Raw genomic sequence first — 27,368 nt, 5'->3', positions numbered from 1 at the left:
ACAGCTGCAGCTTCTTCAGCCTCCAGATGAATAGCAAGGCCATTTTTGCAAAGTGATTATTTTCTAAACCTTGTTTCTCAGAAACTGAAAACAAGTGGTGTGTCTTGCTGGCTTAATATTTCCTCAGGGCTGTTTGTACAGAAAGGTTGTGGCTTTTGTGGAGTGATAACCTACCACCTAATCAGTCTTCCAGCACAAGGAAAGGCCTGATCTTCCTTCTTGTGATGAAAGAAAGGCATGAGAGAAGAAACAAAACAAAATCCTTGAATGAAAATCTTCTCGATTTTCTCTGCTCCTCACAGGGAGAGGTGTCAGTGACCAAACTTTTGCTTTCAAACTTTTGGCTGTTGGACAAAGAATGTGACAAAGGCAAAGTCATAATTATATTTTAATGAAAAGCAACAAAGTTGGAAGACAATTTTATTGCCTGATTGTACCAAAGTTTTATCCACTTATCTTCTTCAGTAAGAGCATTGATTCATGTTCACAGTCACTCAAAAAGCAGAATGCTGAATTAGAGCTATCTGTAATTTTTGTTTTTATTTCCAGTTCTTCCTAACACTGAGTTATTACATTCACAAACAGTAAGTAGAAATGGATCTTTTAACATGATTAATTTAAGGATTGACTTATTAACTAAGATCTTCTCTTCTAGGGTAACCTCCCTTAGGTATTTAATTTGTACAGTATATTTCTCCAGCCTTCTTCTTAGAACATAAAATAGCAATTGAGCATTGGCTTTATGGCTGCTGGCAGAATTGGGAAAATAAGGTAAACATTCAGTCCCATCCTCTTGCTCCAAAAATCTAAAAATCCAGTAACAACCACTTTTATTTTACTGTGCTATGTTCTTGCTGTACTGTGAGAGCTCTTGCCCTTAAGACCACGTCTTCTACATTGAATTTTTAAGTACTTTCTTTTTCCTGTTTCACAATGAAACTGAAGGTAACAATACATTTTTACTAGAGAGGAAACTGTTTCCCTTGAAGGAAAGATTATTTTTAAGAATTCTTCAACATATGCTGTTTATTCTGAGGGAAGAAAAGATGCAAAAATTTTATGCAGTAATCAAAAATTGAAAAGAGCAGGGAGGCATTGCCCAGTCAATGGCTTTGAGGGCTGTGTTTGCCAGCACATTCACTCACTAACTGAGTTTGACACTGAATGCGTCACATTTCTGGTTTTAGTTCACTGCCCTGAGGTTTTAGCAAGATGTGTTACAGAAAGACATATTCTAATGCTTTGTAAAGTGACAAAATTTGCTTTCATTCTGTCAAATTATAGTGCTGTGAGCATTACTAACTGTTGTGGTATTGGGGTGGATCCATGTGCATCAGACAACTGGATTATGCCAGGATTATTAGAGGTCATGCACTCTGCTGAAACTTTGTATGACTCCCAGAGCTGTGGTTTGCAGCTTGAAACACCAATTACTGCCAGAGAGATTGGTAATCAGTGCTGATTAACAGCAGAAGGCTTTTTGAACACAGAACTGTATGGGGGAGAAACATGCCCAGCAGGTGCCCTCTCTGGTATTTAATTATGAGGAATTTGATGGAGAGAGATGTTTACAGGACTGGCTCTGCATTGCCTGCAAGGGCTTTCTCACAGAAAAGGTTTAAAAGAAAGCACAAAGTGGTGTCAGGCACAGGTTGGGACAGCAGCTCAATTAGAGCTAATTAAAGTCCTGTAAGCACTTTGCTGTTTGAGCCATGTTGTATAACATCATGTGTGATGCTGCAGTGCACAAGAGCTTTTTGCTCTGAGCTGGAGAAGTCTGATCCTTAAGTCTTAAAGAGCTCAAGGATGCTGTTATTGGAAGTCATAGTTTGTAAATGATCTTTGGGGGATTTATATATCAAGGCTATGTCCAATATTGATTTTTTTGGTGTGTGGGTGGATGCTTGAGTGCCATATAGACATGAGGTACTGCAGTTAATGGGTTGACTTGGCTGGTCACGGGTGTTTGGTGAAGTTCAGGATCAGTTGGTGTACTGTCACCTGAGGTTAGGTTAGAGTAAGCAGAAGTTAAATAAAAAATGGAAATAATGTGTTCTTTGTGTGAAGAAAGCTGAAATATTTTGAACACTTGGTCATTTGTTGAAAATCATTTTTGATCAAAGGCTCTTCAGTTTATTTTAAAATGAGTTGGTGAACTTGTATAACTCTTAATGGACCCAGGTGGAATGTTTGTCTGACTGTAGTCCCAGTGAAGCAGGTGTGTGTTCATCCCTGATTTTGCCTGGACTGAAGCTCAACCACTTCTCAGTGCCTGCTTTGGAGAAGCCTGTGTTTGGTGCCCAGATCTCAGTAAAATCTCCCTCACACCTGACAGTACTTGGTGCTTTTGTTCGCAGTGCTGGTGGATAGGCCAAGGAATAGAGATGCTGAATAGCAGCCTTGCCTCCTGCTTCTTAATTAGGAGTTGCTGTAAAGGTCGTGGGTAGGTCAGGCTGATGGGCAGTGAGCAATCACCTGCAGCTGTGCCTCAAGTCCTGTGAAGATAACAGAGCATGTCAGTCCAACACAGCAAAGATAAAGCTGACCATGATGGGCTGAGAATGTTGTACCAGAGCTTACACCTACAGCTTTCTCAAAGTGAAGTTTGCAAATTATTTTCTTCTTAAAAAAAAACAAAAAACAAACAAACAAAAAAAAAAACCCACAAAAACCACAAAAAAACACAACAACAAACAAAAAATCCCACCAACCTAGGGAAATAGGAGCATCAGTTTGAATAGATTTTCTGATTGGAACAGACTGGCTGATGAAAATATGAGAAGTAGCAGTGCCAGTACCTGCTTTCTGACAGTAAAGTAGTATGAGAGAATGGGGGCCTGTAGCCTTTCCTCAGCTCCTCCAAATAGTTCAAGCACTTTGGGGCAGGTGTATCCTTATAGTGTCTCTGCCAAGGCTTCCACACAGGAGCCTCTGTCTTGTTCGAGCATTGAGGTATTACCATGCTCTTAATAGAAATTAATTTTTTTCATCCTCTTTTTAGGTCTCCCCATTTTGAAGATCATTTAGGATGTCCTTTGATGTTACTGTGAAATCACAACAAATTTGCTTGTTGCACATATTTGACTGGAGACAGACAATGCACTCTCTTAATCTTCAAAATTATGTTTGTGATAAATACAAACGAAATATTTTTCAATATTTTGTTCTGTCACTTTTTGCAGTCTTTAACAGTTTAAACAATTTAGCATTTCCATCTTTCCCTGAGTGAGTCACCCAGAAGGATAGGACACACACATTTATGTCTTGGATTACTGAAATATTTTTGTGTGTGTGTATATGCAGTGATCTCGAGACTTGCACATTTTAAGTACAATGAGTACAGTCTTGGCAAGTTAGTAAATGATACTGAGGCTTTCCACATTCATTTTTTGTTAAAAGAGGAGTTGGTGATCTGAAACCAGAATTTATGCTCAGAAAATTGCTTTTTATCCTACAGTTTGGGTTCTTGAGCAGAGGCGGGCTCAAACAATATGTTGAAAATTATCTTTTCACAAAACTTTGATCAAAGTACAAATGTCCTTGCCTCAGGAAGCAGTTTGTTTTCCCTTGAGAAGTGATGCTGGAAAAATCAAAGAGAGCAAAGTCTGCTTGCTGGCCAAAATTCATCTATGAATAAATTACATCACAAAGCTACCAGCAACATAACATTTTCAAAGACCCTATCACAGTGTTGCTATAAGAAAAGTGATTTGTTAAACCCAGCATTGGATGGGAATTCTTGCCATAACAATATTACTAGAAACTATTATTGTTTATAATGCAATTGAGTATACTCATCTAATGATATTTCTGATTTAGTGGAATCCAGATGTAAACCAGTTTTTGCCAGTTTCATGATTTGCCTGTTAGGAAGCTTTTTTCTGGGAAATTATTTTGAAGCTTTTTGTAGGAACATACCTATGTTAGTAATCTGTTGTTTCCAGAACAACAACCAAAAAAAACCAACCAAACAAACAAACAAAAAAAAACCCCAAAAAACCCCAACTTGATTACTAGGTCTCATTTGACTCCTAAAGGATCCAAAGAATTTAGAATTGTCTAAATAATACTAAATGTCCACTGATGTATCATTTCACTTATTTTAATTTTGCTTGTTTCTTCCAAAGCTGAGATTCAAGGCTTCTTTTTTGCTCCTTAATATAAATTTTTGGAGCCCAGGAACCCTCATGTGCCAGGAGTCTCTTAATAACTGTTTGTGACATGCAATTTTGCTTTTCTTTTAGATTTTCCCTTTTACTGACTATACCTGCTTCTCATTCTTTTATATGCAGTGACAGAGTTCTAAATAGAGAAGTTCTGGTGAAAAATTATTCTGTTTACTACATCTTTTTTGGTGTCCCAATATTATTTTCATGTGTTTTCACACACTTCGGAGCATAAGAATTCTTTCTTCCATCCAGACTCTGTCTTTAAAGAGACATCTGTGCTGCCAGAAGAGTTTCAGCTCAACTTTCCTTTGTCACCTCCTGAAAAGAAGAATGAATCTGCAGCTGAGGCTTTTAATGTGATTGAGTGAAAGATAGAATTCTTTTGGTAATGGTGAATTCATCTCTAATTTCACACCAGGCTCTGGGGTTAAGTAATACTGTAGGAATCCTTTCCCTAGTAATCGGTCAATAGAATCCCTAGTGAGGCAGGGGTGGGCTCGTTAAAGGAAAACTCTTCAAATGTGTGTTAAGTTTTGCTGCTGGCATTTTTTGCTGAATGTTTCAAGTTGTGATGTCTAGCACAGGCTGGACACAGCTGCTGTCCAATGTCAGCTTGTACACACTTTTTTAGCAGCCTTGGCTGAAAGAACATCTCAAAGTGCTGTTCAGGCCACCTGTTGCTTCCATGAATTATTCCCACACCTCTGTGGAATATAAATGATTCAGCTTCAGACCTCTGTTCTATGAAAGTGAAGAGAGATGAAGAAAATGTGGAAAAACAACTTAAGAGAAAACCATGTCATGGCACTCAAAGGCCCCGTGGAGAAAATGTCTTAGCATGAGAGCTAAGGGTAGGTAAATCTATTCAGATGAAAAAGAATAATTTAGATAGGAATCTGAACCTTGATGGAAAGCCTGTACAAATACTTGCTGAGTTTCTCATTACTCCACTCACAGTGGAGGTTGATGGAACAGAGCATAGCTGGTGGTAACCCTAGATCTGATCAGGAGCAGAGTCCTGCCCATTTACATTTCTCCTCAGGCATGATTCCAAAGGCTGCAGACATTTAGCATCCTTCTGGTATTTTTCTTTAGCTGGTTTAAATGCATTAAGTGGAACTAGCCTCTTTGGAGACTAAGTGTCCCATTTATTCATGGATGTCTTTCTGCATTGTCTTCCTGCCAGTATGTTTAAACCACAAACTACAGGAAGAATTTTGGTAGCAAGAAAAGGATTTTGACTTCATGGTCTGCACAGATGCCCAGCAGAGTATTTAAAATGGCCTCACCCTGAAATGGGGAAGGAATAGCTGAAGGGTGAAAATATGAATCATCAGTCAGCAGACATCATGAAAATATGAATAGATCATCCTTGCCTATTGCAATTAGGTCTGTGTCTGTCTCACGTTCCTGCCCCTATAAGTTTTCCTTTTCTCTGTGCCTCAGCTGACCTCTTTTCACTCCAGCTACCCTGGCCCCTACATACCTTTCTGTTGACACCTTGGCTTCATTGTTGATGCATAATCCTCAAATTGACAGAATTTTTTTCTTTAGGATAAGTTTAGAGATGAGTGATTATTGAGCTCCAAATTTCATAGTTATTTGCATACAAATAGAGGGATTTTTTTATATTTAGCAGATATTTTTCAGTAGAATTTAGAGATGCTACTGAAGCAATAGTCCAGCATTGAATTTCAGTTTGTCCTCAGAGGTGATAACCTCTGAGATATCAGGGATGGTAATCTAGAGACCCGACAGTTTCAGAAGGAAGAAAAAGGAAGGAAGAAAGAAAAAGAAGGGGGCGGATAAGGCTTTGACCCTGTTGAACTCTTTGAACCTAAAAGGCTGTTTGCTTCTTACACCTTTTGATCACCATCAGCTTTTGCCTGAGTAGCATTTATGACTTGAAGTTAGGAACGTAAGACTGGGAAAAATCAGTAAGATTGTAAGAGCTGAGGCATTAGTCTGTGCCTTTCTGGTCTCTCTGCTGTAATGGAATTTTTTTCCTCTCTCTGCAAATGTGCTGAAGTTCACTAGAATCACCCATTTGTACAGAGATTGCTTATTTCAGGGGGCTCTGTCCTGTCTTTAATCTGCTATCTTCACCTTGTCCCCATTCTTCCTTCTCTTCCATTCTCATGAGTCCTCATCTTCATCTCCTCTTTTCCCACTAAATTATGTTGAAAATCACTATTAAAAGTCTTTTTAGTATTTTTTTTTTCCTCAGGCATTTTTAGATAGGCTTTCTGATTCACACCTTTAAGTTTTAGTTATATGATCTTTCTGGTATTACCAGATATTTCTGTGGGGTTTGTAAGCACCCAATTATTCAAAAAGATTATACGGAGAAAAGAGCAAGAGCTGCGGTCTTCTCTGGACTGTAATTTGTGCAGCTCAGATTAGCAACCTAGAAAAATCACTCCATTTTTTTTTTTCAGTGGCTTTCTTCCTGAAACATTTCACAGATTGCATGGTATCCTTTAGAGAATGTTGAATAGCATAGAGTGTTTCTTTGCTTTTGGCTCATGGCTGTACCCTGACATCCCAAGGGCTGAAGGAAAAGGAAAACAAAACAAGTCTGAGGCAGGAGTTTACCTAGTGAAAGAGTCAATCCATGCTGGCATTTAAGTATTTAAATACACTGGTTTGTTTGCCTTGCACTAGGCTGTTGTTTTGGAGAGTTGAACAGGAGGGTTCTAAGAGCTCCTGTTTTCCCATCTCATGTAAACCACGAACTACAACTGCAGTGGGAATGTGGTCACAGTCCCGGCTGCCTCTGGGGCATTGTGCCTGCCGGCCAAGGGAGGGGATTGTCCTGCTCTGCTCTGCACTGATGTGACCTCACCTTGAGACCTGTGAGCAGTTCTGGGCACCACAATATAAGAAAGGCATTAAACTATTACAGAGCGTCCAGAGGATGGCCACAGAGATGAAGGGCCTTGAAGGGAAGCTCTAGGAGGTCCCTCGGTCTGTTCAGCCTGGAGGAGGCTGAGGGGGGACCTCGCTCAGTTCCAACTTGCTGTGGAGGGAAGAAGAGCTGCAGACATGGATCTCTTCTCTGTGATGACCAGGGACACAACCCGAGGGAATGGCTTGGAGTTGTGTCAGGAGAGATTTGCACTGGGTATTAGGAAAAGGTTTTTCACCCAGAGGGTGGTTGGGCACTGGAGTGGGATCCCCAGGGCAGTGGTCACATCACCGAGCCTGACAGAGTTGAAGAAGCATTTGGACAATCTCAGGCACATGGTGTGACCCTTGGGCTGTTCTGTGCAAGGTCAGGAGCTGGACTCGATGGTCCTGATGGGTCCGTTCCAACTCAGCTGATTCTGTGTCAGAGATTGCAGCTGTATCCTGTAGCATATATTTTGGCTGACTTTCTCTTATCCACATGCTGTCTGTACTCTGCCTCATTCCTTGCTTTCTAGTGCTATTCTTTTCCAACTCCCCCTCTATCCTTTTTCCTGGCTCCTGCTCTTTGACTCACTTGCCAAGAGATGAGTTTTCTAGCCTGGATATGAGCTGCCCATGTTCTCTAGTGCCCTGTTTACAAAGACATGTATACATTTCAGAGTTTTGAATGTTGCCCTTTGCTAGCACAAAGTAACAAGAAGAAATAACCTTTTCTCCTTTCTTTCTTCCTGTTCTGTTTATAGAGAATTGTGACCAGAAAAAAAAAAAACAAAAACAAAAAGATAAACTAAGTACAGAGCAGGATGTCTAATAGGGTCTGAAGGGCTTCCCTCCAGGGAGCTGCTGCTTGAGACTTACTAACTTTTGCACATTTTACAGGAAAATGGTTCTTTCACTCTGAAATCTGAAATTGGTTTCAGAGGGGGAAAAGGTCTGAAATTTTGACAGAGGCTTCATTAGTAGTTCTTGATATTCTTCTTTCTAGCTCTTTGCATTTTCAAACCTTCCATCGACAGGAACAAAGCAAATGTTACTTCATTAAGCTGATAATAATATGCATTTTCTCATTCACATATCCTGTTTCAGTGCATGTTAAGTTCATTCAAGGGAAGCTTTGAGTCTATAGCTGAAAAGGAGAAATGGAAGATGTGGTCACTATTGACCCTCCGGTAGCATTGATCCAGGAGCACCAGTAATTCAGCATGCTTTATTAAAGAAATCAATAGTGAAGACGAAGATCTTCTACCTGTGCAGGATCACAGAACAGCTGAGGTTGAAGGGCACCACTGGAAATCATTTAGTCCAGCCCCTTTGCTCAAGGTAGAGGCAAACCAGGGTATTAGTACATAATGATAAGAGCCTTTTCCAGGCTAAACAATCCCAACTGTCACAACCTCTCCTTGCACATCAGCTGCTCCAGTCCACAGTGGCCATTATCTGTGCTATCCATCTAACACCCACTTAGCAAAGTATCTGGAAGTACTCCTCCTTTAGGGTTGGGAATCTTTCTACAGGCGCCATTCATGTCTGAGTTACCTGAAGTGAGATGTTAATGAAAACAGAGTTTTAGCAGAGGGGGGTTCTAGCAGAGGGGGGCCTTGCCCCATCCATCCATCCTGGAAAGAGTGTTCCTGCTCTCAGCAGCTTGCCACATTCACTGCTTTGACCTCAGGCTGCAGTTTTTGGGAGACTTTGATAAAGTCTTGTGGTGTACTCCCATGTGTTGCATCTTTGCTTCACCCCTTTCATAATAAGTGGACTTCTTGAAGCTTTATTTAGTGGTGTATTGAGAATTTCAGTATGTCTTTCCCTGACACTTTGTATTCAAGCTCAGGAGATTCCCCTGTGCAATAGTAACTCAGTGGTGTGTGGTTGAACAGAAATTCCCCAGGGAAGAATCTCTGTGTGTGCTTTTGAGCCAATTCCATTATTTTCTGTATAATCATTGCTGTCTGAAAGTTAGAGAGTTAGACACTAGATGTCTAACTAAAAAAAGTTATAAGGCAAGATCTTGAATTTACACAGTTTGCATAAGCAGGCATGAAATATAAAATATAGATTCACCATTTCTTTTGTTGCAGTGGAGTGATAATTTACATGGGACATTACCTGCTTGGAAATTAATATTTTGCAGCCTCTAAGGGCCTCAGGATATAAACTTGTCCCTGTGAAAGTAGAAGGGGAAAAGAGATGCCCGAATTTTAAAAATTTTCCCCTCCATGTAGTAGAAACTGCAAAACATATAAACAGCAGGATGGGACTGTTGGAGTTACTTGTACTTGGCATACTCTGAAAGGGGTTTATTCACATTTGCAAACCAAAACCAAAAATCTGGAAAGCTGAAACAGAAAATGACCAACTGCAACCAAAGCATTTGCTGCCTGTTTGTTCTGAATGTGCAATTGGCCTTGGTCTTTTAATTATAATCTGTGGAGATGGCTCTGTTCCCTCCCCACCCTCAGGCTTCCAGGAGCACTGAGTGCTCAGGGCTTGGGCTGCTAATACTATAATTGAAACAGCTGCTCTGCTTTCTAAGTACTTTATTCATTCACCTTCTAAAATGCTGATGGATCTGTGGCATGTTCCAGGCCTTTTCTGTAGATATGAATCTCAAACACAGCCACTTGCTAGATAGAACCACTGAAGAGCATTTGCCACAGCTTTTAGTGTGTTGTCTCATTTGCCACAGCTTTTAGTGTGCTGTCTCAGTTTCCAAAGAGGGAAGAAAATGGGAGGAGGTGACAGTAAGGCTGCTCTGAGGCCACAGTGCTCTTTGGACTGAATTCACTTTGCCTACAAGACCAGACATCCTAATTCTCTATTATTCCCAATGCCTTAACTGCAAGTGAATGTAAAATATTGCTAGGCCAAAAGGTCATTATTTTTACATTCTGCACTGATTTTTAAATTAGCTCACACAGAGAAATGCCTCTTGGAATTGTGCTGTAAATGAGCAGAGCATGGGGTGGGTCTGGCACTAATTCACCCCAGGCCAGGTGTTGCTGTGCAGCCCTTCCTTTCTCTCTTGCCTTGGGACAGCAGTGACCAGGTTAAGTTGCTGCTGAAGTCCTTGATAAAGTTTAAAAACTTAATGCAGCCAATAGAAGCTGAAGTATACCCATGGTCTTTCTCTATACATCTTCCTTTGCCCACTGTTCTTCCTTATCCCTGCATTCAGCTCAGTTCCAAATTGCATTCTAGAAAAGGAGAGTTTAGTCATTATGCCAGATGAATGTCACTTAATTAGTGGAAAGTCATCCCAGTGTGGGCTAATGGCAAAGCTGACAGTGGCTGACATGGATATATTCAGTAGGGCTGTGGTAGAAATGGAGTTATAGACTAAAACACAAACTCTTGACTGCTCTAATGGAGCTTTAGCATAATTTCATCTTCTTTCAGCCCACTGCTCAGCACATCCTATGGACTGAGGCAACTTTAACCTCCTTGTGACCAGAATTCAGTATATCCTGAGGCAATTTATCCAAGCAAAAAGGGTGTCAGGAGCATTTGGATTTGAACTCTTTAATTCCTCAAGAGCTGATTCACCCAAGAACAAGCTGAAACTGCATAAAGTCTTTGAGCTAAGCAGACATAGGGGATGTTGTAGTCCATGGTTTGGTTTTTATTGAACAATATTGATCGTTCCTGGCAGATATGGTGCTGGAGAGCTTTGTGGTTATGCCTGTTAGGGAAAATTAGAGGTCATTGTGGGACTTTGAGAGTCAATAAAACTAAATGTTGATGAAAACCACAAAACTCTACTTTGGAGTAGGCAACTCATGTAGAAAAGCAGTGAGGGAAGAAAGAAAAAGTGAAAATTTTACTATATTTCATATCAGCCTACAGAACTTGGATTATGGTGGCATTCTGCTCAGGAGAGGAAGAACAGCAAGGAAATAATTCTAGAAAAGAGTACATTGAAAAATCCTCTTGATGTAGCAGGAAGCAGATAAATAATTTTAAGAAGTGCAGTCTTGGTGTTGCTCCCTAGTTTTTGCTGCCTATAGGTGACCTGACAATATGTACCCTTGCATGTGGATATCTTGCATACCTGCAGCCTTGTTTGTCTGAAGTGGTCAAAGGTTGTTGCAGGTTCATATAGAAAAAAAATCTTCCTTGTTCAGAATATCATTTACATGTTATATTGCAAACAGGGTTAAAGTCAGAGGGTAGGAATAGAGCCTGAACTTGGCCTTTTTCATTGAGCTGGGTATTAAGTTAATCAAGCCTTACAGTACCCTCAGGTACCAAGTATATCTTTTTATACTGACGTTCATAGAAATGCCAGAGTGTTTCTAAAGTCACATTGAAATATCATGGCATGGACCTTTTTTCTCATTTTTGCCCTGTGAGGGAATTGTGGAATGGTTTTCTTCCCAGTCTTTGCCCAATGCAAGTGAGCTTGTAAGTGAGACTTGCTCTTTGAGGCTAAGCTCATATTTCTGTGCTTCTGAGCTTTCCAGGATGCTGCAGTGCATGGTCGTCTTCCGAGAAGGGTGTCTGAAGGCAAGAGCTATCTCAGAAAAGATTATTGAATTGCAATTACTGATGTTGTTAGAAACAAGGACTATTTGAATTTGAAAAACAGCTTAATGTAATACTGAGATGAGCAGCATTGTCAGGACTGCTATTTTGGGAATGCCTTTGGGAAAAGGCCTAGGTATTTTCTTTATCAGTAAATACTAAAGACAGACATGTTTTCATGTGCTTTTAGAATCAAAACCACGTTTTATTTCATTGGCAATATTAACCCAAGGAAATGAGCTTTTTGGTTTAGGAACCTTTTTATTTGATTGTGAAGAGCCAGTATATTATACTGGAACATCTTGTGGAGTCTGTTTTCTATGCATGGTTCTTGTCAAGACTTTTCTTATATGCTCAAAGGAAGTGTGTGTGCCAAATGTTGAGACTAACAGGCAAATGTATGCTGAGCTAAATAAAACATCTCTGTGCTCCAGGTTCTGGGAAGCTGAGAAACCAGACAGTGTCTTAAACTCGTATCTGCAGGCAGTGACAGACGCAGTTGGCTACTCCTGACTTCCCTTCTGGATGTTCAGTGTGGCTTGCTCGGATTCTCTTTCAGAAATACCTAATACTGAATGCAGGAGATTTAGATCAGTGGGATAGAAACAGTCTCAATATGTGTGGAAAAACTAGACTTGACTTCTGGTAGTGTTTTTGGACCTACCCAGCAGATGTTACTGGTGTATAGCTTGCAAATGTGGTGAGACGGGGCAGACATTGTTGTCAGCACTGGACATTGCTGTGATTGCTGCTGTGTTGAAAGCTGTGCAAACCTCACTTTGGTGGCATTTCTGTCTCTTTAAAGTTGACATTTCAATTGTTAAGTGGTATGATCTGTCTGACTTCTGAAGTGTCATTTGCTCTGAAAAGTAGACACCAGCCTCCCAAGTTTGTTCTCTTTGAGAACACTGAGAAAGTGACTGGTTTAGTACTCTTCTTTTTAATTTTAAATTCCTTCTCCATTCGAATTTGAATCATACAATTCAAGGGCCTCTTCCCCAGCAGGGTAGCTCTAACAATACCTGCTACATAAGCAGTAATGGATAAAACCTCACTGCATTCCAAGCCTCATCTTTCCCAATTCTCATCCTTCCTAATGAATCATTTCTTTCAAATGACTGTGTTTGAAGGAAGCAAATTAAATTGAAAGAGGAAGTTTTGCATCAATAAATGTATCTATTATTTTCATGCCTGCAATTTTTTTTCATATTACCCCTCACATTGCTTGTGCAAAGATATCCTCTGTATTGTACAGTTATATGGGAAGCATTTAACTTCTTTTGTTCTGCACCATGTTTTATTCTTATCTACTTATGTATTTTGCATCTCATATGGCGCACACTCTGCCCAGTGCAATCATATGCTACCTCTGTGCTGCAGGCAAAGACTGGAAACAGCTGAAGTTATGGGAAAGGTGGTATTTGCTGAGGATTATCTGCCAGCCTTTTTTGTTTCTGGGAATCTTTAATACCCAGTCAGGCTATTTTTTTCTTTCTAACCAGACAGCTTTTTATGGGGTTTGACCTGATGAAATGGGTTTTAGGAGCCTCTTGGAGAACTGTCTTGTAGTGGGCAGGAATGCCTGGGGTAGACGTTCTGTAAATCCTTCTGAGCCTGATGATTCAAACAGTTCTTCATCTAGTCTTTCATCTTTCTTTAGCTGTATTGAGATCTTATTTTAAAGTTTAGGTTATTACAGCTGCTAGATAATTGCAACATATTTGTAAAGGATGCACAGTAAGCACAGCTGTTCTCTTCAGTGAAATCTTCTCTCTCACTCATTCTTGAATGTAACTTTGAACCTAAAATTTTTCATGGCTTTATTTCCACCAGATAGGTGGTGAGCAGCTAGAATATTCCTACTTGCCTTTACCTGTGCCATGTACAGCCATTGCTGAGTGTGGAGGTAAAAATCCTAGTTTAATTGGTCTCCCAGACACAGATGTGGAGAACTAAATAATTTCAGACTATTTTGCTACTACTCTTTGTTTTGAAAAGACATATTGTCTTTCTGAAGCCTTGACTGTATTATAATTAGGATTAGATTGTTTTACTTTCAATAGTTAAATAAAAAATGAAAACTACTCTTTGGCACACCTGAGCAGCCTTGTACATTGTGTTGAAAGGATGGAGTTTCCTTCTGATCCTCAAAGACAATTAAGTTACTCCCTGAAGCATGAAATTTAATTACCCTCGTCAGAAGCAGCGTGATGCAGTGGATTGGGACATAGGAATAAGAATGGGAAACTTTTATCTCTGATCCTAGCCCTATTTAGCTACTGACTAAATGAATCACATAACCTTGCTGTGCCTCCTTTTCACCTGCCTGAAAAACGAGATGTTTGATTTCTTTGCTAAAGTGCTGTGAGGTCTGCATAACCACCTAAAGATATCACGTATGAATGAGTATGAATGCTCAGTGTTCCTGGGATTGCCTGAGCTTACATGTTTCCAACAGTTACTGCAACTTGGTTTCATACAATGAAATTTCATTTTTTTTGGCAGAGTTAGTTTTGTTAAAGTAGGTATAATCAAGCTCATATGCAAATAGGGAGAGGGCTACCAGAGGGGGTGACACTAAAGACCAGAAAATTCTACTGAGCTATTCTTTTCATATCAGTTTTGGTGCTACGTCTTGGATGTGATAACAAATTTTGCCATTCCCAGGAGTGCCTCCAACTGTGTACTGCTTAAGAGGTAGAAAAAGTTCCATCTTGTGTGGTTTAGCTGTGGAATGTAAAGGAAGGTTCAGTGCCAGATGGACAATTCCTCTGAGCAAGTTGTTGAGCTCTACTGTATTTGCAATTGCAGAAGTCTCTTGCTGGAGTGATTAGCCATGTCATGTCCATGGGGAGCACCCACAAAAAACAGAACTGTTTATTGGATGTGATGAAGTAGCTAATTAAGATAATTTGTTCAGTCATTTAAAAAACCAACAATGCTTTCTCATGTCTCCTCCACTCTTGTCCGATGAGTTTCTTAGCATGTCTGGGGCACTAAGTTTACATTGTGGAATGGTCAGTAACAAAAATTTTCCCATTAAAACCTGGTTTACTCATTCCACAGACTTTTTGAAAAGATTAGCTGAATTAATAATAACTCTGCCATTTATTTAGTGAGTTACCTTCAAGGGGAAAATTGATTACTCTCTTGGAAAGAGGTTTGCCCTCCACCGTACAACAGAAATTCATTGTCTGAATTTGAATCCCTCTGCAGTTCCTCTGCTCTTTGTTCCAGGGCTGAGTCAGTATTAAATCCCATTAAATGGTTCTCATTTGTAATCACAAGAATAAGACTTAATTGTGAGTGTGCAGTTCTTCAGTCAGCTACCTATTCAGTTCTTCACAGTGCTCTAAGTCTTCACATGTTCAGAGCTGGGAATTTTCTTCAAACAAGTTAGGAAGGCAAAATCTTTGTAAGAGAGTTTTCTAACAGACATTCAGGAAGGTGGTTAAAAAATAATATTTTAACTCTGTGGAAGTTAACAAGAACAGGTATTTTTTCTGATGGTTTTGTCTTCTGCCATTTGAAGAGTTTTTCCCATGTAGTGTTTTTCCATGTGTTGTGGTTGTGCAGCACAGGAGAAGAGTTTACTACCAAAGAAACTGTAGTGGCTTAATTACAAACTTCCATAGTTGGCCAGGAATAAGTAGAACATAAAAAAAATATCCTTCATGAGCAACTTGTGTTTCACTGAAGCCTAAAGCAGTTTCTTCCATATTGTGGTATCTTCCCAGCTGTACAATTCTCAGTGGAGCAGCTGTACAAAGGAGCCCAGCACTGCAATTCTAGAAAGAGGGTAGATTTAACCTCCTTTCCAGCACTCATGAGGGGGTATAATTGCATTTTGGAGTCAAAATCTCGTTGGACTCCTGTTCTAGGTAAGGTAATTACTCAGTGCCTGACTGATTGGTCAAGCCATGCACAGTTACAGCACATTTTCTTGGGGGGAGGTGGCAGTGTTTTTAATTTCATCTTAAAAGCACTAAAAGAGTAACAGGAAAGAAAATAATTGCAATTTTAAAAAAATAGGTTTTTTAATGGCAAAACTTTCATGAAAGCATCTTCTAAAGGCATTTTGAGGAAAGGGCAGGGAAGATTTCTTGAACCACTCACAAGGATGTTAAAGGTCTGGTCCAATGACACTAATAAATGTCTCAACTGTATTTAACCTACCTGTTACAGTTATGTCTTGCTTATGCAAAAGGCCAAAGAAAAGAGTAGAAAGACAGTCAGATTTAAATCAATAGAGGAAAAGGGATACCATTTTTCTTTCCCTTAAAAAGTAAAGTTTTCCTATTTTTCTTGCTCTTATAAAGTAAAATTATCAATGAGCAAAGGAATTAACATGGCAAACTTTGTATTTCACATCAAGAATATCCTTCTTTAATGTTAAATAATCTCTTGCATTATTGTACAGTATTTTTATTTGTTGCCATTTTGCAAGACTATAACATCATGCTTCACATTCTGGACCTGGTGTCATTTAAGTAATTTTTAGGTCAGTAAACTGAAATTACTTTAAAGTTGATAATTGAAAATAATTACAAGGCAATGTATTGTATTGTTTGAATTAATGAAAAAAGAGTTTACCCAGACTCCTATAGATTATTTTATTTTTAATCCTCTGTCTCTATAAATTTTATTGGCATCCTCTTGAAAACATTTCTTCATTTCCTTTTGGCTGGAGCCTGAAAAGGTCTAATCTGGTTCCTCTTTTTTGCAATGCCCATTAATTGTTGAAGCAAAGCAGTATGGAGGCAAGGTTAAAACATAGTATAAAGTTCTGCATGGTTATACATGGGCATGTGGGATGAAAAAAAGTTATTTTCTTTCCCTTATTTATCCATTAAAGAGAAAAAAAAAACTGTTTTGAACTCCTAGTGCTAATTTTAATTCCACCCTTAACATTCATTCTCAAAAAATCTAATATTTTTGCTGCTGCGGGCATATTTTGATGTGAAATACTCTGACACAGCTGCTATTATTTCTATTTAATTTTTAAATTCCCAAAAGTTTGCAGAACCTTTTACCAAAGAGAGACGATCTAAGCCCTTGACAAGATACACTGCATTTTTTCACAGCCATACCATGATAAGTGCTGGTAGCAGCAGGAGTATTTTACATGAGAGCCTCAACCTGAAGAAATAAAATCACACTGTCACTCAATTTAGCTGTGAAGAGTCTGTTAAATTCCACAATTTTTATTCTGGAGGTGAGAGAGCAGAATACAGCTTGAATTCACAGAACCTTTGTCTCAAGGAGAGGAGATAGTTGGAAATTCTTGTGTTCCCTCAACCTGCTATTAATTGATGCTGGGAGCACATGAGCTGATTCATGGCCCTTGGAGGGCCCATGCAGCTCCTTATTCCCCACCACACAGTTCAAGTGCAGTTAGCCCTGATTTACTATGATTTAAACATTGGTTCTTAGGGGCTTTTTGCTCATAATTTCCATACTTTTCTTGGAAGTTGAAGTCTTGCTTACAAATTTTCTGTGAAAGTGGGTCTGTCAAAGCTAAGACAGTATTCCGGGTGAAACTTAACTTCTGCTGTTGGGCCAGTGCAAACTGCACTTCCCTGAAGACATAGGTGGTGGCACAGGTGGCAGCACAGGTGGCAGACAGCACAGAAATTAACTCTACCTTCCAGAATTAGTTGGAAGTCTGGGGAATGATCACAAAGATGATTGCTGTACATGGGAGTAAACTGAAGTCCCAAAGCATGCTGCAATCCAGCATTTTGAAACCCCTCTTTAACAGGATGAAAAAGTATGTGAATGTTAATTGGATTCAAAATCATTTGGCCATGAAGGCAGACAAATGCAGGACTGCAAGTATTCCGGTTTGAGGCTTTACTTAAGAGTTCTAGCACTTCTTTTTTTTTTCTTTTTTTTTTTTTTAATGTACTACCTCTAAGAGATCCTCCTGACTTGAACTTGCAATTAATCAGTGCTGCCGTTACCCAGAGGAGCATGCAAAATTGCATCCAACGCATATGTGTATTGATTAGAATTAATCAGGAGAGTGTTCCTTCTGAAGATACATGCTGCATGAACAGCCAGAGCATCTAAACTACTTCTCAAGTTTCCATGACATCTGGATTGTAGCTTTTGAAACCTAGAGGCTGGCCAAGTGAGTCATGGATGGGGGCTTAAGAAGAGTTAGGTTACGGAGAAGTACTTTGGCTTGTTTGGGACCTTGCACCTCACCCTTGCAGGGCTGGGAGAGGCCAAAGGCTGTGTCCAGCACACCTTCACATTAAGGACTGAGTATGAAGAAGACATTTGAAAATTTCACCCTTGCTCTCCTGTGTAAATCTGGGCTCAGGTTCTGACAGCAGCATTTTCTGTTTTGGAGAAGAGCCTTCTGAGAGAAACTCTGGGTGTTGCCCAGGTTTTCTTAAAGCAACTAATTCTTCCCAGGTGACATATCCAGGTCTGAACTTCTCTAAAGTCTGAAAATATTTGTATCTAGGATTTTGGGTTACTCTGTCACTGAAGACCACAGTGTTATGAGTTTTTGTCTAAACTGATGTATATTGAAGATTCTAGATATCTGAGACAATTTCTTTCTTAATGCAGCTTCAGTGCATTATGATGAATCTGACTTGTAACAAGACACTGAGCAGTGGCTAAACAATACAACATAGTGTGTTGCTTTGCAGCAAAAAGGCTTAAATTAAAATGTTAAACTGAAGAATTTTGTATTGCTTGAGGCAGTATCCAGAGAGATCATCATTATGGCCACCGTTACGGTAGAAACAGGCCATGATGTTGAACGCTGTGTGATGATAGCTCTGGGTATAAGTGATGTCTTTGTCCTTGCAATTGTCAGCTTACTGGTTTGATTCATTACTCTTTAGAGTGCTTGGAGGTCATGCAGAGGATAACAGGAATAATCTATTACCTGCTGTTGTTTGCTTTTGAGTCCTATGTTTCACAAATGCAGAATGGTTGAGCTTGGAAGGAACCCTTGAGATTGAGTAGCCCAACTTCCCTCCTTGATACAAGAGGAGCTAAAGCAGGTTACCCAGACCTATATCCACTCCCATTTTAAATATCTGGAAATAGAGACTCCATAAGACTTCTAGGCAACTTGTTCCAGTGTTCAGTCACCCTTAAAGCAAGCAAGATTTCTCTTGTGTTTTAATGGAATTTCTGGTCTTTCAGTCCAAGCAAAGTGCCTTGTTCTCACCTGTTGTCTTCACTGGATATCCTTGTCCAAATTGGTTTCCTTTTCATTCACCCATAACACATCAACACTGATTAGATCCTTCCCGAGCCTCATCTTCTCCAAGCTAAGTGATTCCAGCCTCCTCTTGTATGTCAGATGCTCCAGTACCTAAATCATCTCTGTGGCTGTTTGCTGGGCTCACTTCTGTACCTCGTGTCTGTCTTGTGCTGGAAAGGGCTGCACTGGACCTGCTCCTCCAGAAGTCACTCCAGAGCTGAGTAGTGAGGAAGAATCACCCCTTTGATCTGGGAATCTATTGGCCTATCTTGTCGCTGGGGACACGTCTCTAGCTTAGGTTTGGTATTTTGTATACCAGGACTCCCAGGTTGTCTTCTGCAAAGCCACTTTCTGGCCTGTGCTGGTGCAGGATGTTGTTCCTCCGTGGAGGCAGCGCTTTGCATTTCTTTTTCCTGAACTTCATGAGGTTATTGTTGACCCAAATTTCCAGCCTTTCTCAGTGGCAGCCCAACTGTCCTGTGTATCAATTGCTTCTCTCCCAGTCTTGCTGGAAGCTTGTTAGTAGTGCAGCCTGTCCCATGATCCAGGTCAGCAATGAAGACAGAAAACACTATAAAACCAGAGGTCTACCCCCAGTGACTGGCTTCCAGCTGGATGATGATAACCCTTTTAAGCCAGTCCACCTCAGTGCCCACTCACTCTCTGTGCTTCCATCAGCCAGTGGGGATGGGATGGGAGAGTACTGGAAATCTTATCAAAGTCAAGATAAGCAACATCCACTGCCCTCCTCCTCGAGCAGGCCTATTGTCTCAGCGCTGAAACCTATCAGGTTGGTGAAGTATTTCTCCAGTATGAGGTTCCATACACAGTATTTCCCCATCTATCCCAAAAGACAACTGAAGTAGCTTTCTGTTACCTTGATAAAATGCTTTATAAACTTAGATTCATAATATGTAGGCCACTGATAGAAATTTAATAAAGCTACTACTAATTAACATCTAATATGTATTGGTTATGCTGAAGCAGATCTTGCTGATGCTGCTGTCAGGCAGCCTATATATAGTACAGGATGTGCAAAAGAGTGTGGGTCTGTGTAATACAGTGACTTGTTATATAGAAGGTCTGGAGATCAGAGTCCCAAATCTGCCACACAATGATGGCAGAACTGATTGCTATCCAAATTTGCCTCTGCTGACCCTGGAGCTATTTTTAGCATCCCTGATAAATTCACCAGTTAATGTCATCTTTGTCTCCAAAGTAAGAGGCTGATACATGGTATTTCTTTTCACGTGAATCTCTGAATCTCAGGCAACCTATTGTAGGAATTTGTACCACAAAGTATGAATATATTTTGTAATGAATCTGGGCTTGAGTGAGTCTGCCTTTTCCAGTCTTGTGTTGTGGTGATATAAAACACCTGCTTGGCAACAGCTCTGGGAGTTAATAAAGTTTCGGTGGTAAACTATGAGAGGCCTGAGAATCTCAAACTAAAGTTATTGCATCAGTAACTCAAAAAAGCAATTCCTAAAACTCCTGGCACATTTATCCAGAGGGTTAGCAGTAGCACAGAAATGGAAATCATTGTTGAGAGCCACTGCGTATTTGGAATTAAAATCCATCAGTCTTCTGAAGCTGAGGAAAACAATTTTCATGACATACAGATGCTTTTGTATTTCATAATCAAATTTAATCTAGGGTTGGTTTTGGCGCTATTTGTAGGGAAATTTGTATCCTCTAATCATTATAATATACCTAAGTTGAGATGACATCAGAAGAAATAACTCACACAGAAGCTAGGCATTTAAAATACTCTCAATGCTTTATTCTATTTAATTTCAGCAAAAGCAGATTTATCTCTGGGGAGAGTGGGACAGAAAAAGAGCGGGGACGCCAACATCCTTCTCTCAAGTAGGAGCCTAGAGCACGGAAGGTGGAAGATGAGATGTGGAAATGAAAATAACTGTAAACAAAAAATGAAATTTAGCAGTCTATTTTAACTCTTCTCAATGGAGAAAGAGGAAGGAGGACACCTAGTAAATAATTTAAAAGCTGCATTTACTTTTCTGAGTTGCACATTGAACAGCAATAGCTGCCAGCAGGGTCCTTCTGCAACCCTTGCTTAGGGCTTTTCTTTAGGTCCTTCACATACCTGTTAGCAGCTTCCTTGCCTGCTGAGAATTTTGTTTAGTTCAGTGGAACATAATGACACCACTGTGTCCCTGAGGAGACAAACAATGTGTCTGCCTCTGGAACCAAGAAAAGTCTCCTTGTTTTTGTCACAGTGTGAGGTTTGCAGTTGAGGATTGATCTATGCTGATAGCAGGCACAAATGATGGTCAATTGGTGCAAATGTCATAAGCACGTGTTGTTATATTTCCTTTCAGAAGTGTGTCTTAACTTCATAGCATCCAAATTTTGGCATTCTCCTTCCAGAGAAGGAGATTCTTGTAATGGATGCCAGATAAATTGTGTAGCTTCTTGTGCTCACATCTGTTCCAGAGGGTTCCCTTCCCCACCGCCCCCACCCCCCCCCCCAAAAAAAATAAAGTGTTCTTTTTCACAGCTCATGGATAAGCACAAACACACATACAGGAAGGTGATGGGGGCACTTGACAAGGAAATCTTTTTGTAAGATTAAAAATGTGGGGTTTTGTCAAAGGGCAATGAAAAATTTCTGACAACTAGAAATAGTTACAGTCTTTCCGTAAAATGCTTAATACTGGTGTTTAAAAACAACTTCAGGAATCACAAGTTTTTGGTCTCATCTTTCAAAAGTTGCAGCTGGAGCTGCATTTCCTACTAGGCTTTATTTTCCTGTTGGTTTGTTAGGCTCCAGCTGACCACTTACAGTATGCTACAAAGGAACTTTTTCCTTGGTGCTGAATTCTTCCTGTAACAGAAGAGAAATGTGAAAAAAATGAATTAGTAGTGGCTGTGTGACTTTACAGAATCTCTTGTCTCTGATCATGTTTTTGGTTAGTGATCAGGCCTTGATAAACTGGAGTGAAACAGGGGATGGGATCCATAAAACTGCTGAGGAAACAGTGCCTCTTGGGAAAGCAGCCCTTCACAAATGGTGTCGAGTAGTTTTATTGGCAGCCTTTGCCCAAGGATGAAAAGGGAGATGGGCCAGACCATGTTATTATACAAGTATTTAATTCCTTAACATTTTCCTCGCAGAATTCCAGAATATTGGCAAAAAGACAGATGCTTGTGTTTTTACTGTCTACCTTTAGACAGTAGGATATCCTGTGGGATACAGAATTGGAATCAGGTCTAGGAATAGTTCTTGTGCTCTCTGGCTGGAAGTTATTTTGGGTAAAGCAGCAAACCCAGCTGATCAGAGGGAGGAGGTAGACATTAAAGACAGCCAGGTACTGATGTCTTCTAGCATCTCGGTGAATAAATTAGGCTCATACAGACTTTCTGTGCTCATTTACTCTTGGCAACAAGCAGACTAAGTTGTAGCACTCTCGGAGTGTGGATGTTTATCTCCAGGGCTGCTAATTCACTTCCTTGATTTACTTGCTGGGAATTTTTGTCATTTGAGGGGGAGGTAAGCAGAAAAAGAGGGATGGGAAGTGGAGGAGGAGAAATGGCATGTGTTAGATGTGGCGCTTTGTGCACAGGTAGGCATTCCGGCCGACTGCTTCGGAAGCAAAACGTGTTGCCTCAACCAGTGATGCAGTGCTGGGAATTAGAGCTATTGTACAGCCCTGGAGACTGCCTTATTTCCTGAGTGACTAAGAGACTTTTTGGTGAGACTCAGGAATTATATTTAAAGGGGCTGTGCACGTGTGCTACAGATTTCACAGCTTGCTTTGCACAGAGAGTTAAGCTTCCTTTAAACAGCAGGCAGACATCTGGGGGCACAGAAGTGTGACAGAAGAGAGCACTAAGCTGCAGTTTAGTTGGGTTTCCACACCTTAGCTGGGTGGAAATCTTGGTGAATCTTAGAATCTTGCTTTTGCGAAATCCATGGGAAGTAAAGGCCCTGACCATGGGGCACAGTGAGGGAAGTGAGGACCGGGGTAGGAGGCACAGTGTGACCAGCCATAAGTGGAACTGCTCCTTTGGAGAATTTGGTATTTGTAAAGTAGTAGCCTTTCTTACAGCTCTTCTCCTGTGTTCTTTCCTTCTGCTCTATGACGAGACCAGATGGGTGTTGCTTCAAAGGAGAGTTGGACACCTGGAGAAACCATTTCGGATCTCACTGGAATATGTTCCTAATGGGAACAAGAGCGTGGCAGCTGTGGATTCCTTTGCTATGAAGAACTGCAGTTCAGGTAACAGAGTATTTTATTGTTTCTAACTCATAGTGCTTTGATGCCTTTTTGGAGAGAAGCACGATTTCTGACTGCTGCAGGCACTACGGAAGGAAGAGTTCTTGTCAAATGAATAATTAAAATTAAAAAAAATAAAATAGGGTCCCTCTCAGGGAAGGATCTTTTCTAATGTTGCATTAAAACTTTCCTTCAAGAAGTTAAAAACAAGTCTGTTGTTTTGGTTTGGTTTGTTGTTTTTGTTTTGGGGGTTTTTTTTTCCATTTGGGAAGAATAACTATGAAAATTTAATTTTGGGAGAAAAGAAGCAGTACTCATCCTGGCTTGCCAGATGCGTATCCTGACAACTTCACTTTTCTGCAGCAGAAAGTAGAACAGATGAGGGTTTCCTAGACAGACATCTTGCAAGCCATCTTTTTTATGTTCATGGTTACAAATTTCGGGGTTGTTTTTTAAACAACTGTGGAAAACTTGATTCTAATAAAGTATGCCTTTCTTTGGCAATGTTCCAAAGCAGTTATTGCTGAGCAGCCCCTAATAGCTTCATGTAATGTGTGGAATTTTAATAATGGACAACCTAAATGGGGGTTACTTTTTTAAATACAAGCTATGTAATCAATCCAAGTATGTAAATTCAGTGCTCTGTGCCAGAAGCAGCTGCATATTAGTTCTACCAGTTTTATGGACTCTGTGAATCATTCTGAAATCTTTAGGTGGCGTGTCAGTGAAGAATATTACTACTTATAGCTCTTAACACATTACTTTTTGTCCATTTTATTTATTTGGAGTAGTGCTGACTTGAGCTGCATGTCCTTCTTTTCAACCTCTCTAGGACAGGGAAATGTGCTGCAGAACATACATTATTTTGGTCATTTACCTTGCTCTCCACAAAGGCCAGTTGTATTAAAGGATTTATTGCACTGTTTGTACATAAAGGTGCTCTCTGAGCTCCAACAAGGAGCAGCCTGACATTGTGCTGGAAGCAAAGGCATGTTCAGACAGTAGGTGCCTGTTCTGCTGCTGGTGTAAGGACACAAGCCATCCACAGTGCTTTGGCAATCCAGGCAACAGACTGCGGTCCCAGAACTCCTCTCTTGGGAGCGCCCAGGGGCGAGCCCCAGGTGCTGGACTGGGAGTTCTGACCCACAGCAAGCACTGCTGTGCAGATGATGGATGTCAAGGACTGAGGCCATTTAGACACATTCTGAGCAAAAGAAGGAACAATTCTCCCATTTTGCCTGCAGGTTTGTAGCAAAGAGCTACTCCTCTGCACTGCTTATAGGACACAGTGTAAGAACAATGCCACCAGAGAACAAAACCACTTGTTCTCTTATTTTCAGTTGGTTTAGGCCACTAAGCCTTTTGTGTACAGCTGAAGATGTGGCAGTGTACTTTTACAAGCAAAGAGGTGGTGATGAGCAGCTGAGGGTGACACCTTAAGCTTGGAGAAAATAGGGAAAGCAATAAGAAAAGATTAATCTAAATCTAATTCTTCTGCAGCTGCTAGAAGCCTTTGGGCAGCTTAGCTACTTGGATACCTTAATGCTACTGAAGCACATAAAACATGGGTGAATCTGAGAAAGAAATACCTAAGAAATAGAAACATGCCTTCAGCCTGATTTTTCTAAGCCTTTTGAAGATCATAAACGCAATTTAAAAATAAATTGAGGTGTACATACAATCTTAGGAAGTTAGGCTACCTTTCCATTGGCACAGATACAGAAAGAATCACAGAATATGCTGAGTTGGAAGGGGCCCATGAGGATCATTGAGTGCAAATCCCAGCCCTCCACAGGACACCCCAATAGTCACATCATGTGCCTGAGAGCATTGTCCAAACCCTTCTGGAATTCTGTCAGCCTTGGCGCTGTAACCACTGCCCTGGGGAGCCTGTTCCAGTGCCCAGCCACTCTCTGGGTGAAAAACAACAAGGGCTTGAAGAAGGTCGAAGTTGGAGGTTGGAATTTGCTTTTGAATGTTGGCGATTCCATTTTTTTTTTTGAGTTCCTTAATCTTAGAAATGATTTTGCAGAGGAAAAAAATATTTCATCTGAACTGAAAAATAACTGTTTATATGGGATTGAATGGGAAGTTTAAAACTTAAGGAGATTCTGATGCTGATAAAATTCTGAATTTTTTTAAAATAAAAAAAGCCTAGTTAATTGTCACTTGAATATCCTCACATTTCCCAATTCTCATAGTAGAAGGAAAGCTCTTACAGTCTTTTCTCAACCTTAGGATTTGAATCTGATCAGAGAACCCCTACAGTCAATACAAAGACTGCTTGTACTTCTGTAGGTTTTGTTTCAGGACAACTAACAGGTAGCATTGCCTGGACTGCTACAACCAATTGACTTTCAATTACTGACTTAAATGTGAAGCAAATTGTGTTTGTCAGTGTGTAAAACCTAAGCTATTGATTGCCTAATTCTCTTTCTTACAGCTTACTATTTAAATAAGTGCAGTAGCCAAAGCAAAAAAAAAAAAAAAAAACCAAATTGCGGAGAAGTAATATATTAATTTAATAACATCAGTTAAGAAATTTGATACTTATACAAGTAAAGTAATTGGTACAGTGGCATTTTATAGTGGATGGTAATTTCTAGTAATAAAAATAGAGTTCATTTCCTAAGTAATGTATTGACTTATTTATGATATTTAATGGGTTTCTTACTGATTTTTTATTGCAGTTGTAAATTAATTAATTTGCTAACTTATTTCCAAACGTCTTAATTGAAGTACTTATTAGTAGGCACAAGTAAATGACAAGATATTGCTTTACTTAGCAATGTTCGATTTACCAATTCTAAGTAAATTTTTACCTAAGGGGCGTGGAGACCAAATGCTTCTGAAATGTCTTAAAGCTTTAATGATGCTCCAGGGATGTTAAAAGCAGTTATTTCAGACACTCAGCCTGTCCAAGAGGAAGCACTTAGCTTTCAAGTTTTCAAGCTCAGTAAGCAACATAAAAACCATTTATTTTGGAGAGGGGAGAGACCGTGTGTTGTTGATTAAGTTAATGCTTCTGTCCACTCAGCAATTGCCTTTTTTCAGTAGATGCTGCAAGTACACAGAAACACACATTACCTTTGGAGCTGGTAGGCAGTTAGTTCTGTAATGATCTGATGGCTGTAATATGTATGCAAATTCCTGAAAGTTGGAGTTAAGGTTGTACTAAAGGCAAAATCCTTGATATAAAGCACAAGACCTCTCAGGAAAAGAAGAATTTTGAAGATCAGTAGGTGATTTTACTGAAAGAAGAGAGAGCAAAGGAAGAGTAAAAATACAGACTTACAACACGTCTGAAGAAATATGATCAACCCTAGATAGAATTTTTCATGATTCTGCTTGATAAATATTCTAGCAACAGATTTATGAATCAGCTGCTGGAGATCAATAAGGGCTTTCTCCAGAAAGGATTGCTTATGCATCTGAATCATTACTAAAATGATGTTTCTGTGCATTCGGACAAAACCTGGGTATGTATCATTTCAGTATTCCCACATGCTCTCTTTTTGCAGTTTGTCTTATAAATTAATTCGATGACAGGATGTTGTGGTTAACTGAACTTAATGAAATACCAGTGAGCCCCTTTTCAAAATGAGTTCTTGATGCTTCCTATTGGAAAATTAGCTAGAAAAGCTAATCTCTTCCCAACAGAAAACTGAGATTATATCAGTGTATAAGAGAGAATCACAGACCAGGAACCTCAGAAGAGAATTTGGCACAACTTTTTGTGTGAAAGAGAGTCTGGAAGAGATTATCTATAACCTTGACCCAGCTGCATCTTGAAAACCTCCAGTGATGAAGCCTCTTCCGCATCCCTGGGGAGTTGCTCTGGCAACTGCATCTTCTTCTCACTATAAAAATAATTACACATACATTTCAAATTGAAGCCCCACATGACACACAGTTCATTTAGATGTTAATAATTAATTGAAAAAAATTGTATAACATTTAAGTAATTTTCATTTGGGTAGAATTGCAGGATATTTACAGAAGTTTTCATAAACCACTAGATTAATTGTGACAATAGTTGGTTTCATTATTTGCTTGGTTGTATTTATGGGATGGAAGAGAGAAGGTATGAACCTTCAGTAGAATCAGCTATGTCATCTTATATGATCTGGAGATCCACCTCTGTCTAGAAATTCAGGGGAACAGGTGAACAGGACAATGAGCAGTCGGTATTTTGCCATTGTTATAAAACTGAAAAATAAACATGATTTAAAGAAAAAAAGTAGTCATAATTGCAGAAATAGCTGTCTCTATCTGAGGTTTAGTGTTAAC

The 27,368-nt window shown here is 39.8% G+C and overlaps 1 protein-coding gene across 1 annotated transcript in view; it reads left to right on the top strand.

Moving 5' to 3' along the window:
• The window catches only part of ALK (ALK receptor tyrosine kinase), a 305,662-nt gene that overhangs the window by 178,002 nt on the left and 100,292 nt on the right, over window positions 1-27,368 (top strand). Inside the window, exon 5 of the mRNA XM_030268872.4 lies at window positions 22,954-23,081. Coding sequence (XP_030124732.4) covers window positions 22,954-23,081 — 128 coding nt within the window. The remainder of the gene's footprint in view (window positions 1-22,953; window positions 23,082-27,368) is intronic.

Source organism: Taeniopygia guttata, chromosome 3, assembly GCF_048771995.1.
Source record: "Taeniopygia guttata chromosome 3, bTaeGut7.mat, whole genome shotgun sequence".
Classification (NCBI taxonomy): Eukaryota; Metazoa; Chordata; class Aves; order Passeriformes; family Estrildidae; genus Taeniopygia; species Taeniopygia guttata.
This window is presented reverse-complemented; position numbering and strand designations above follow the sequence as displayed.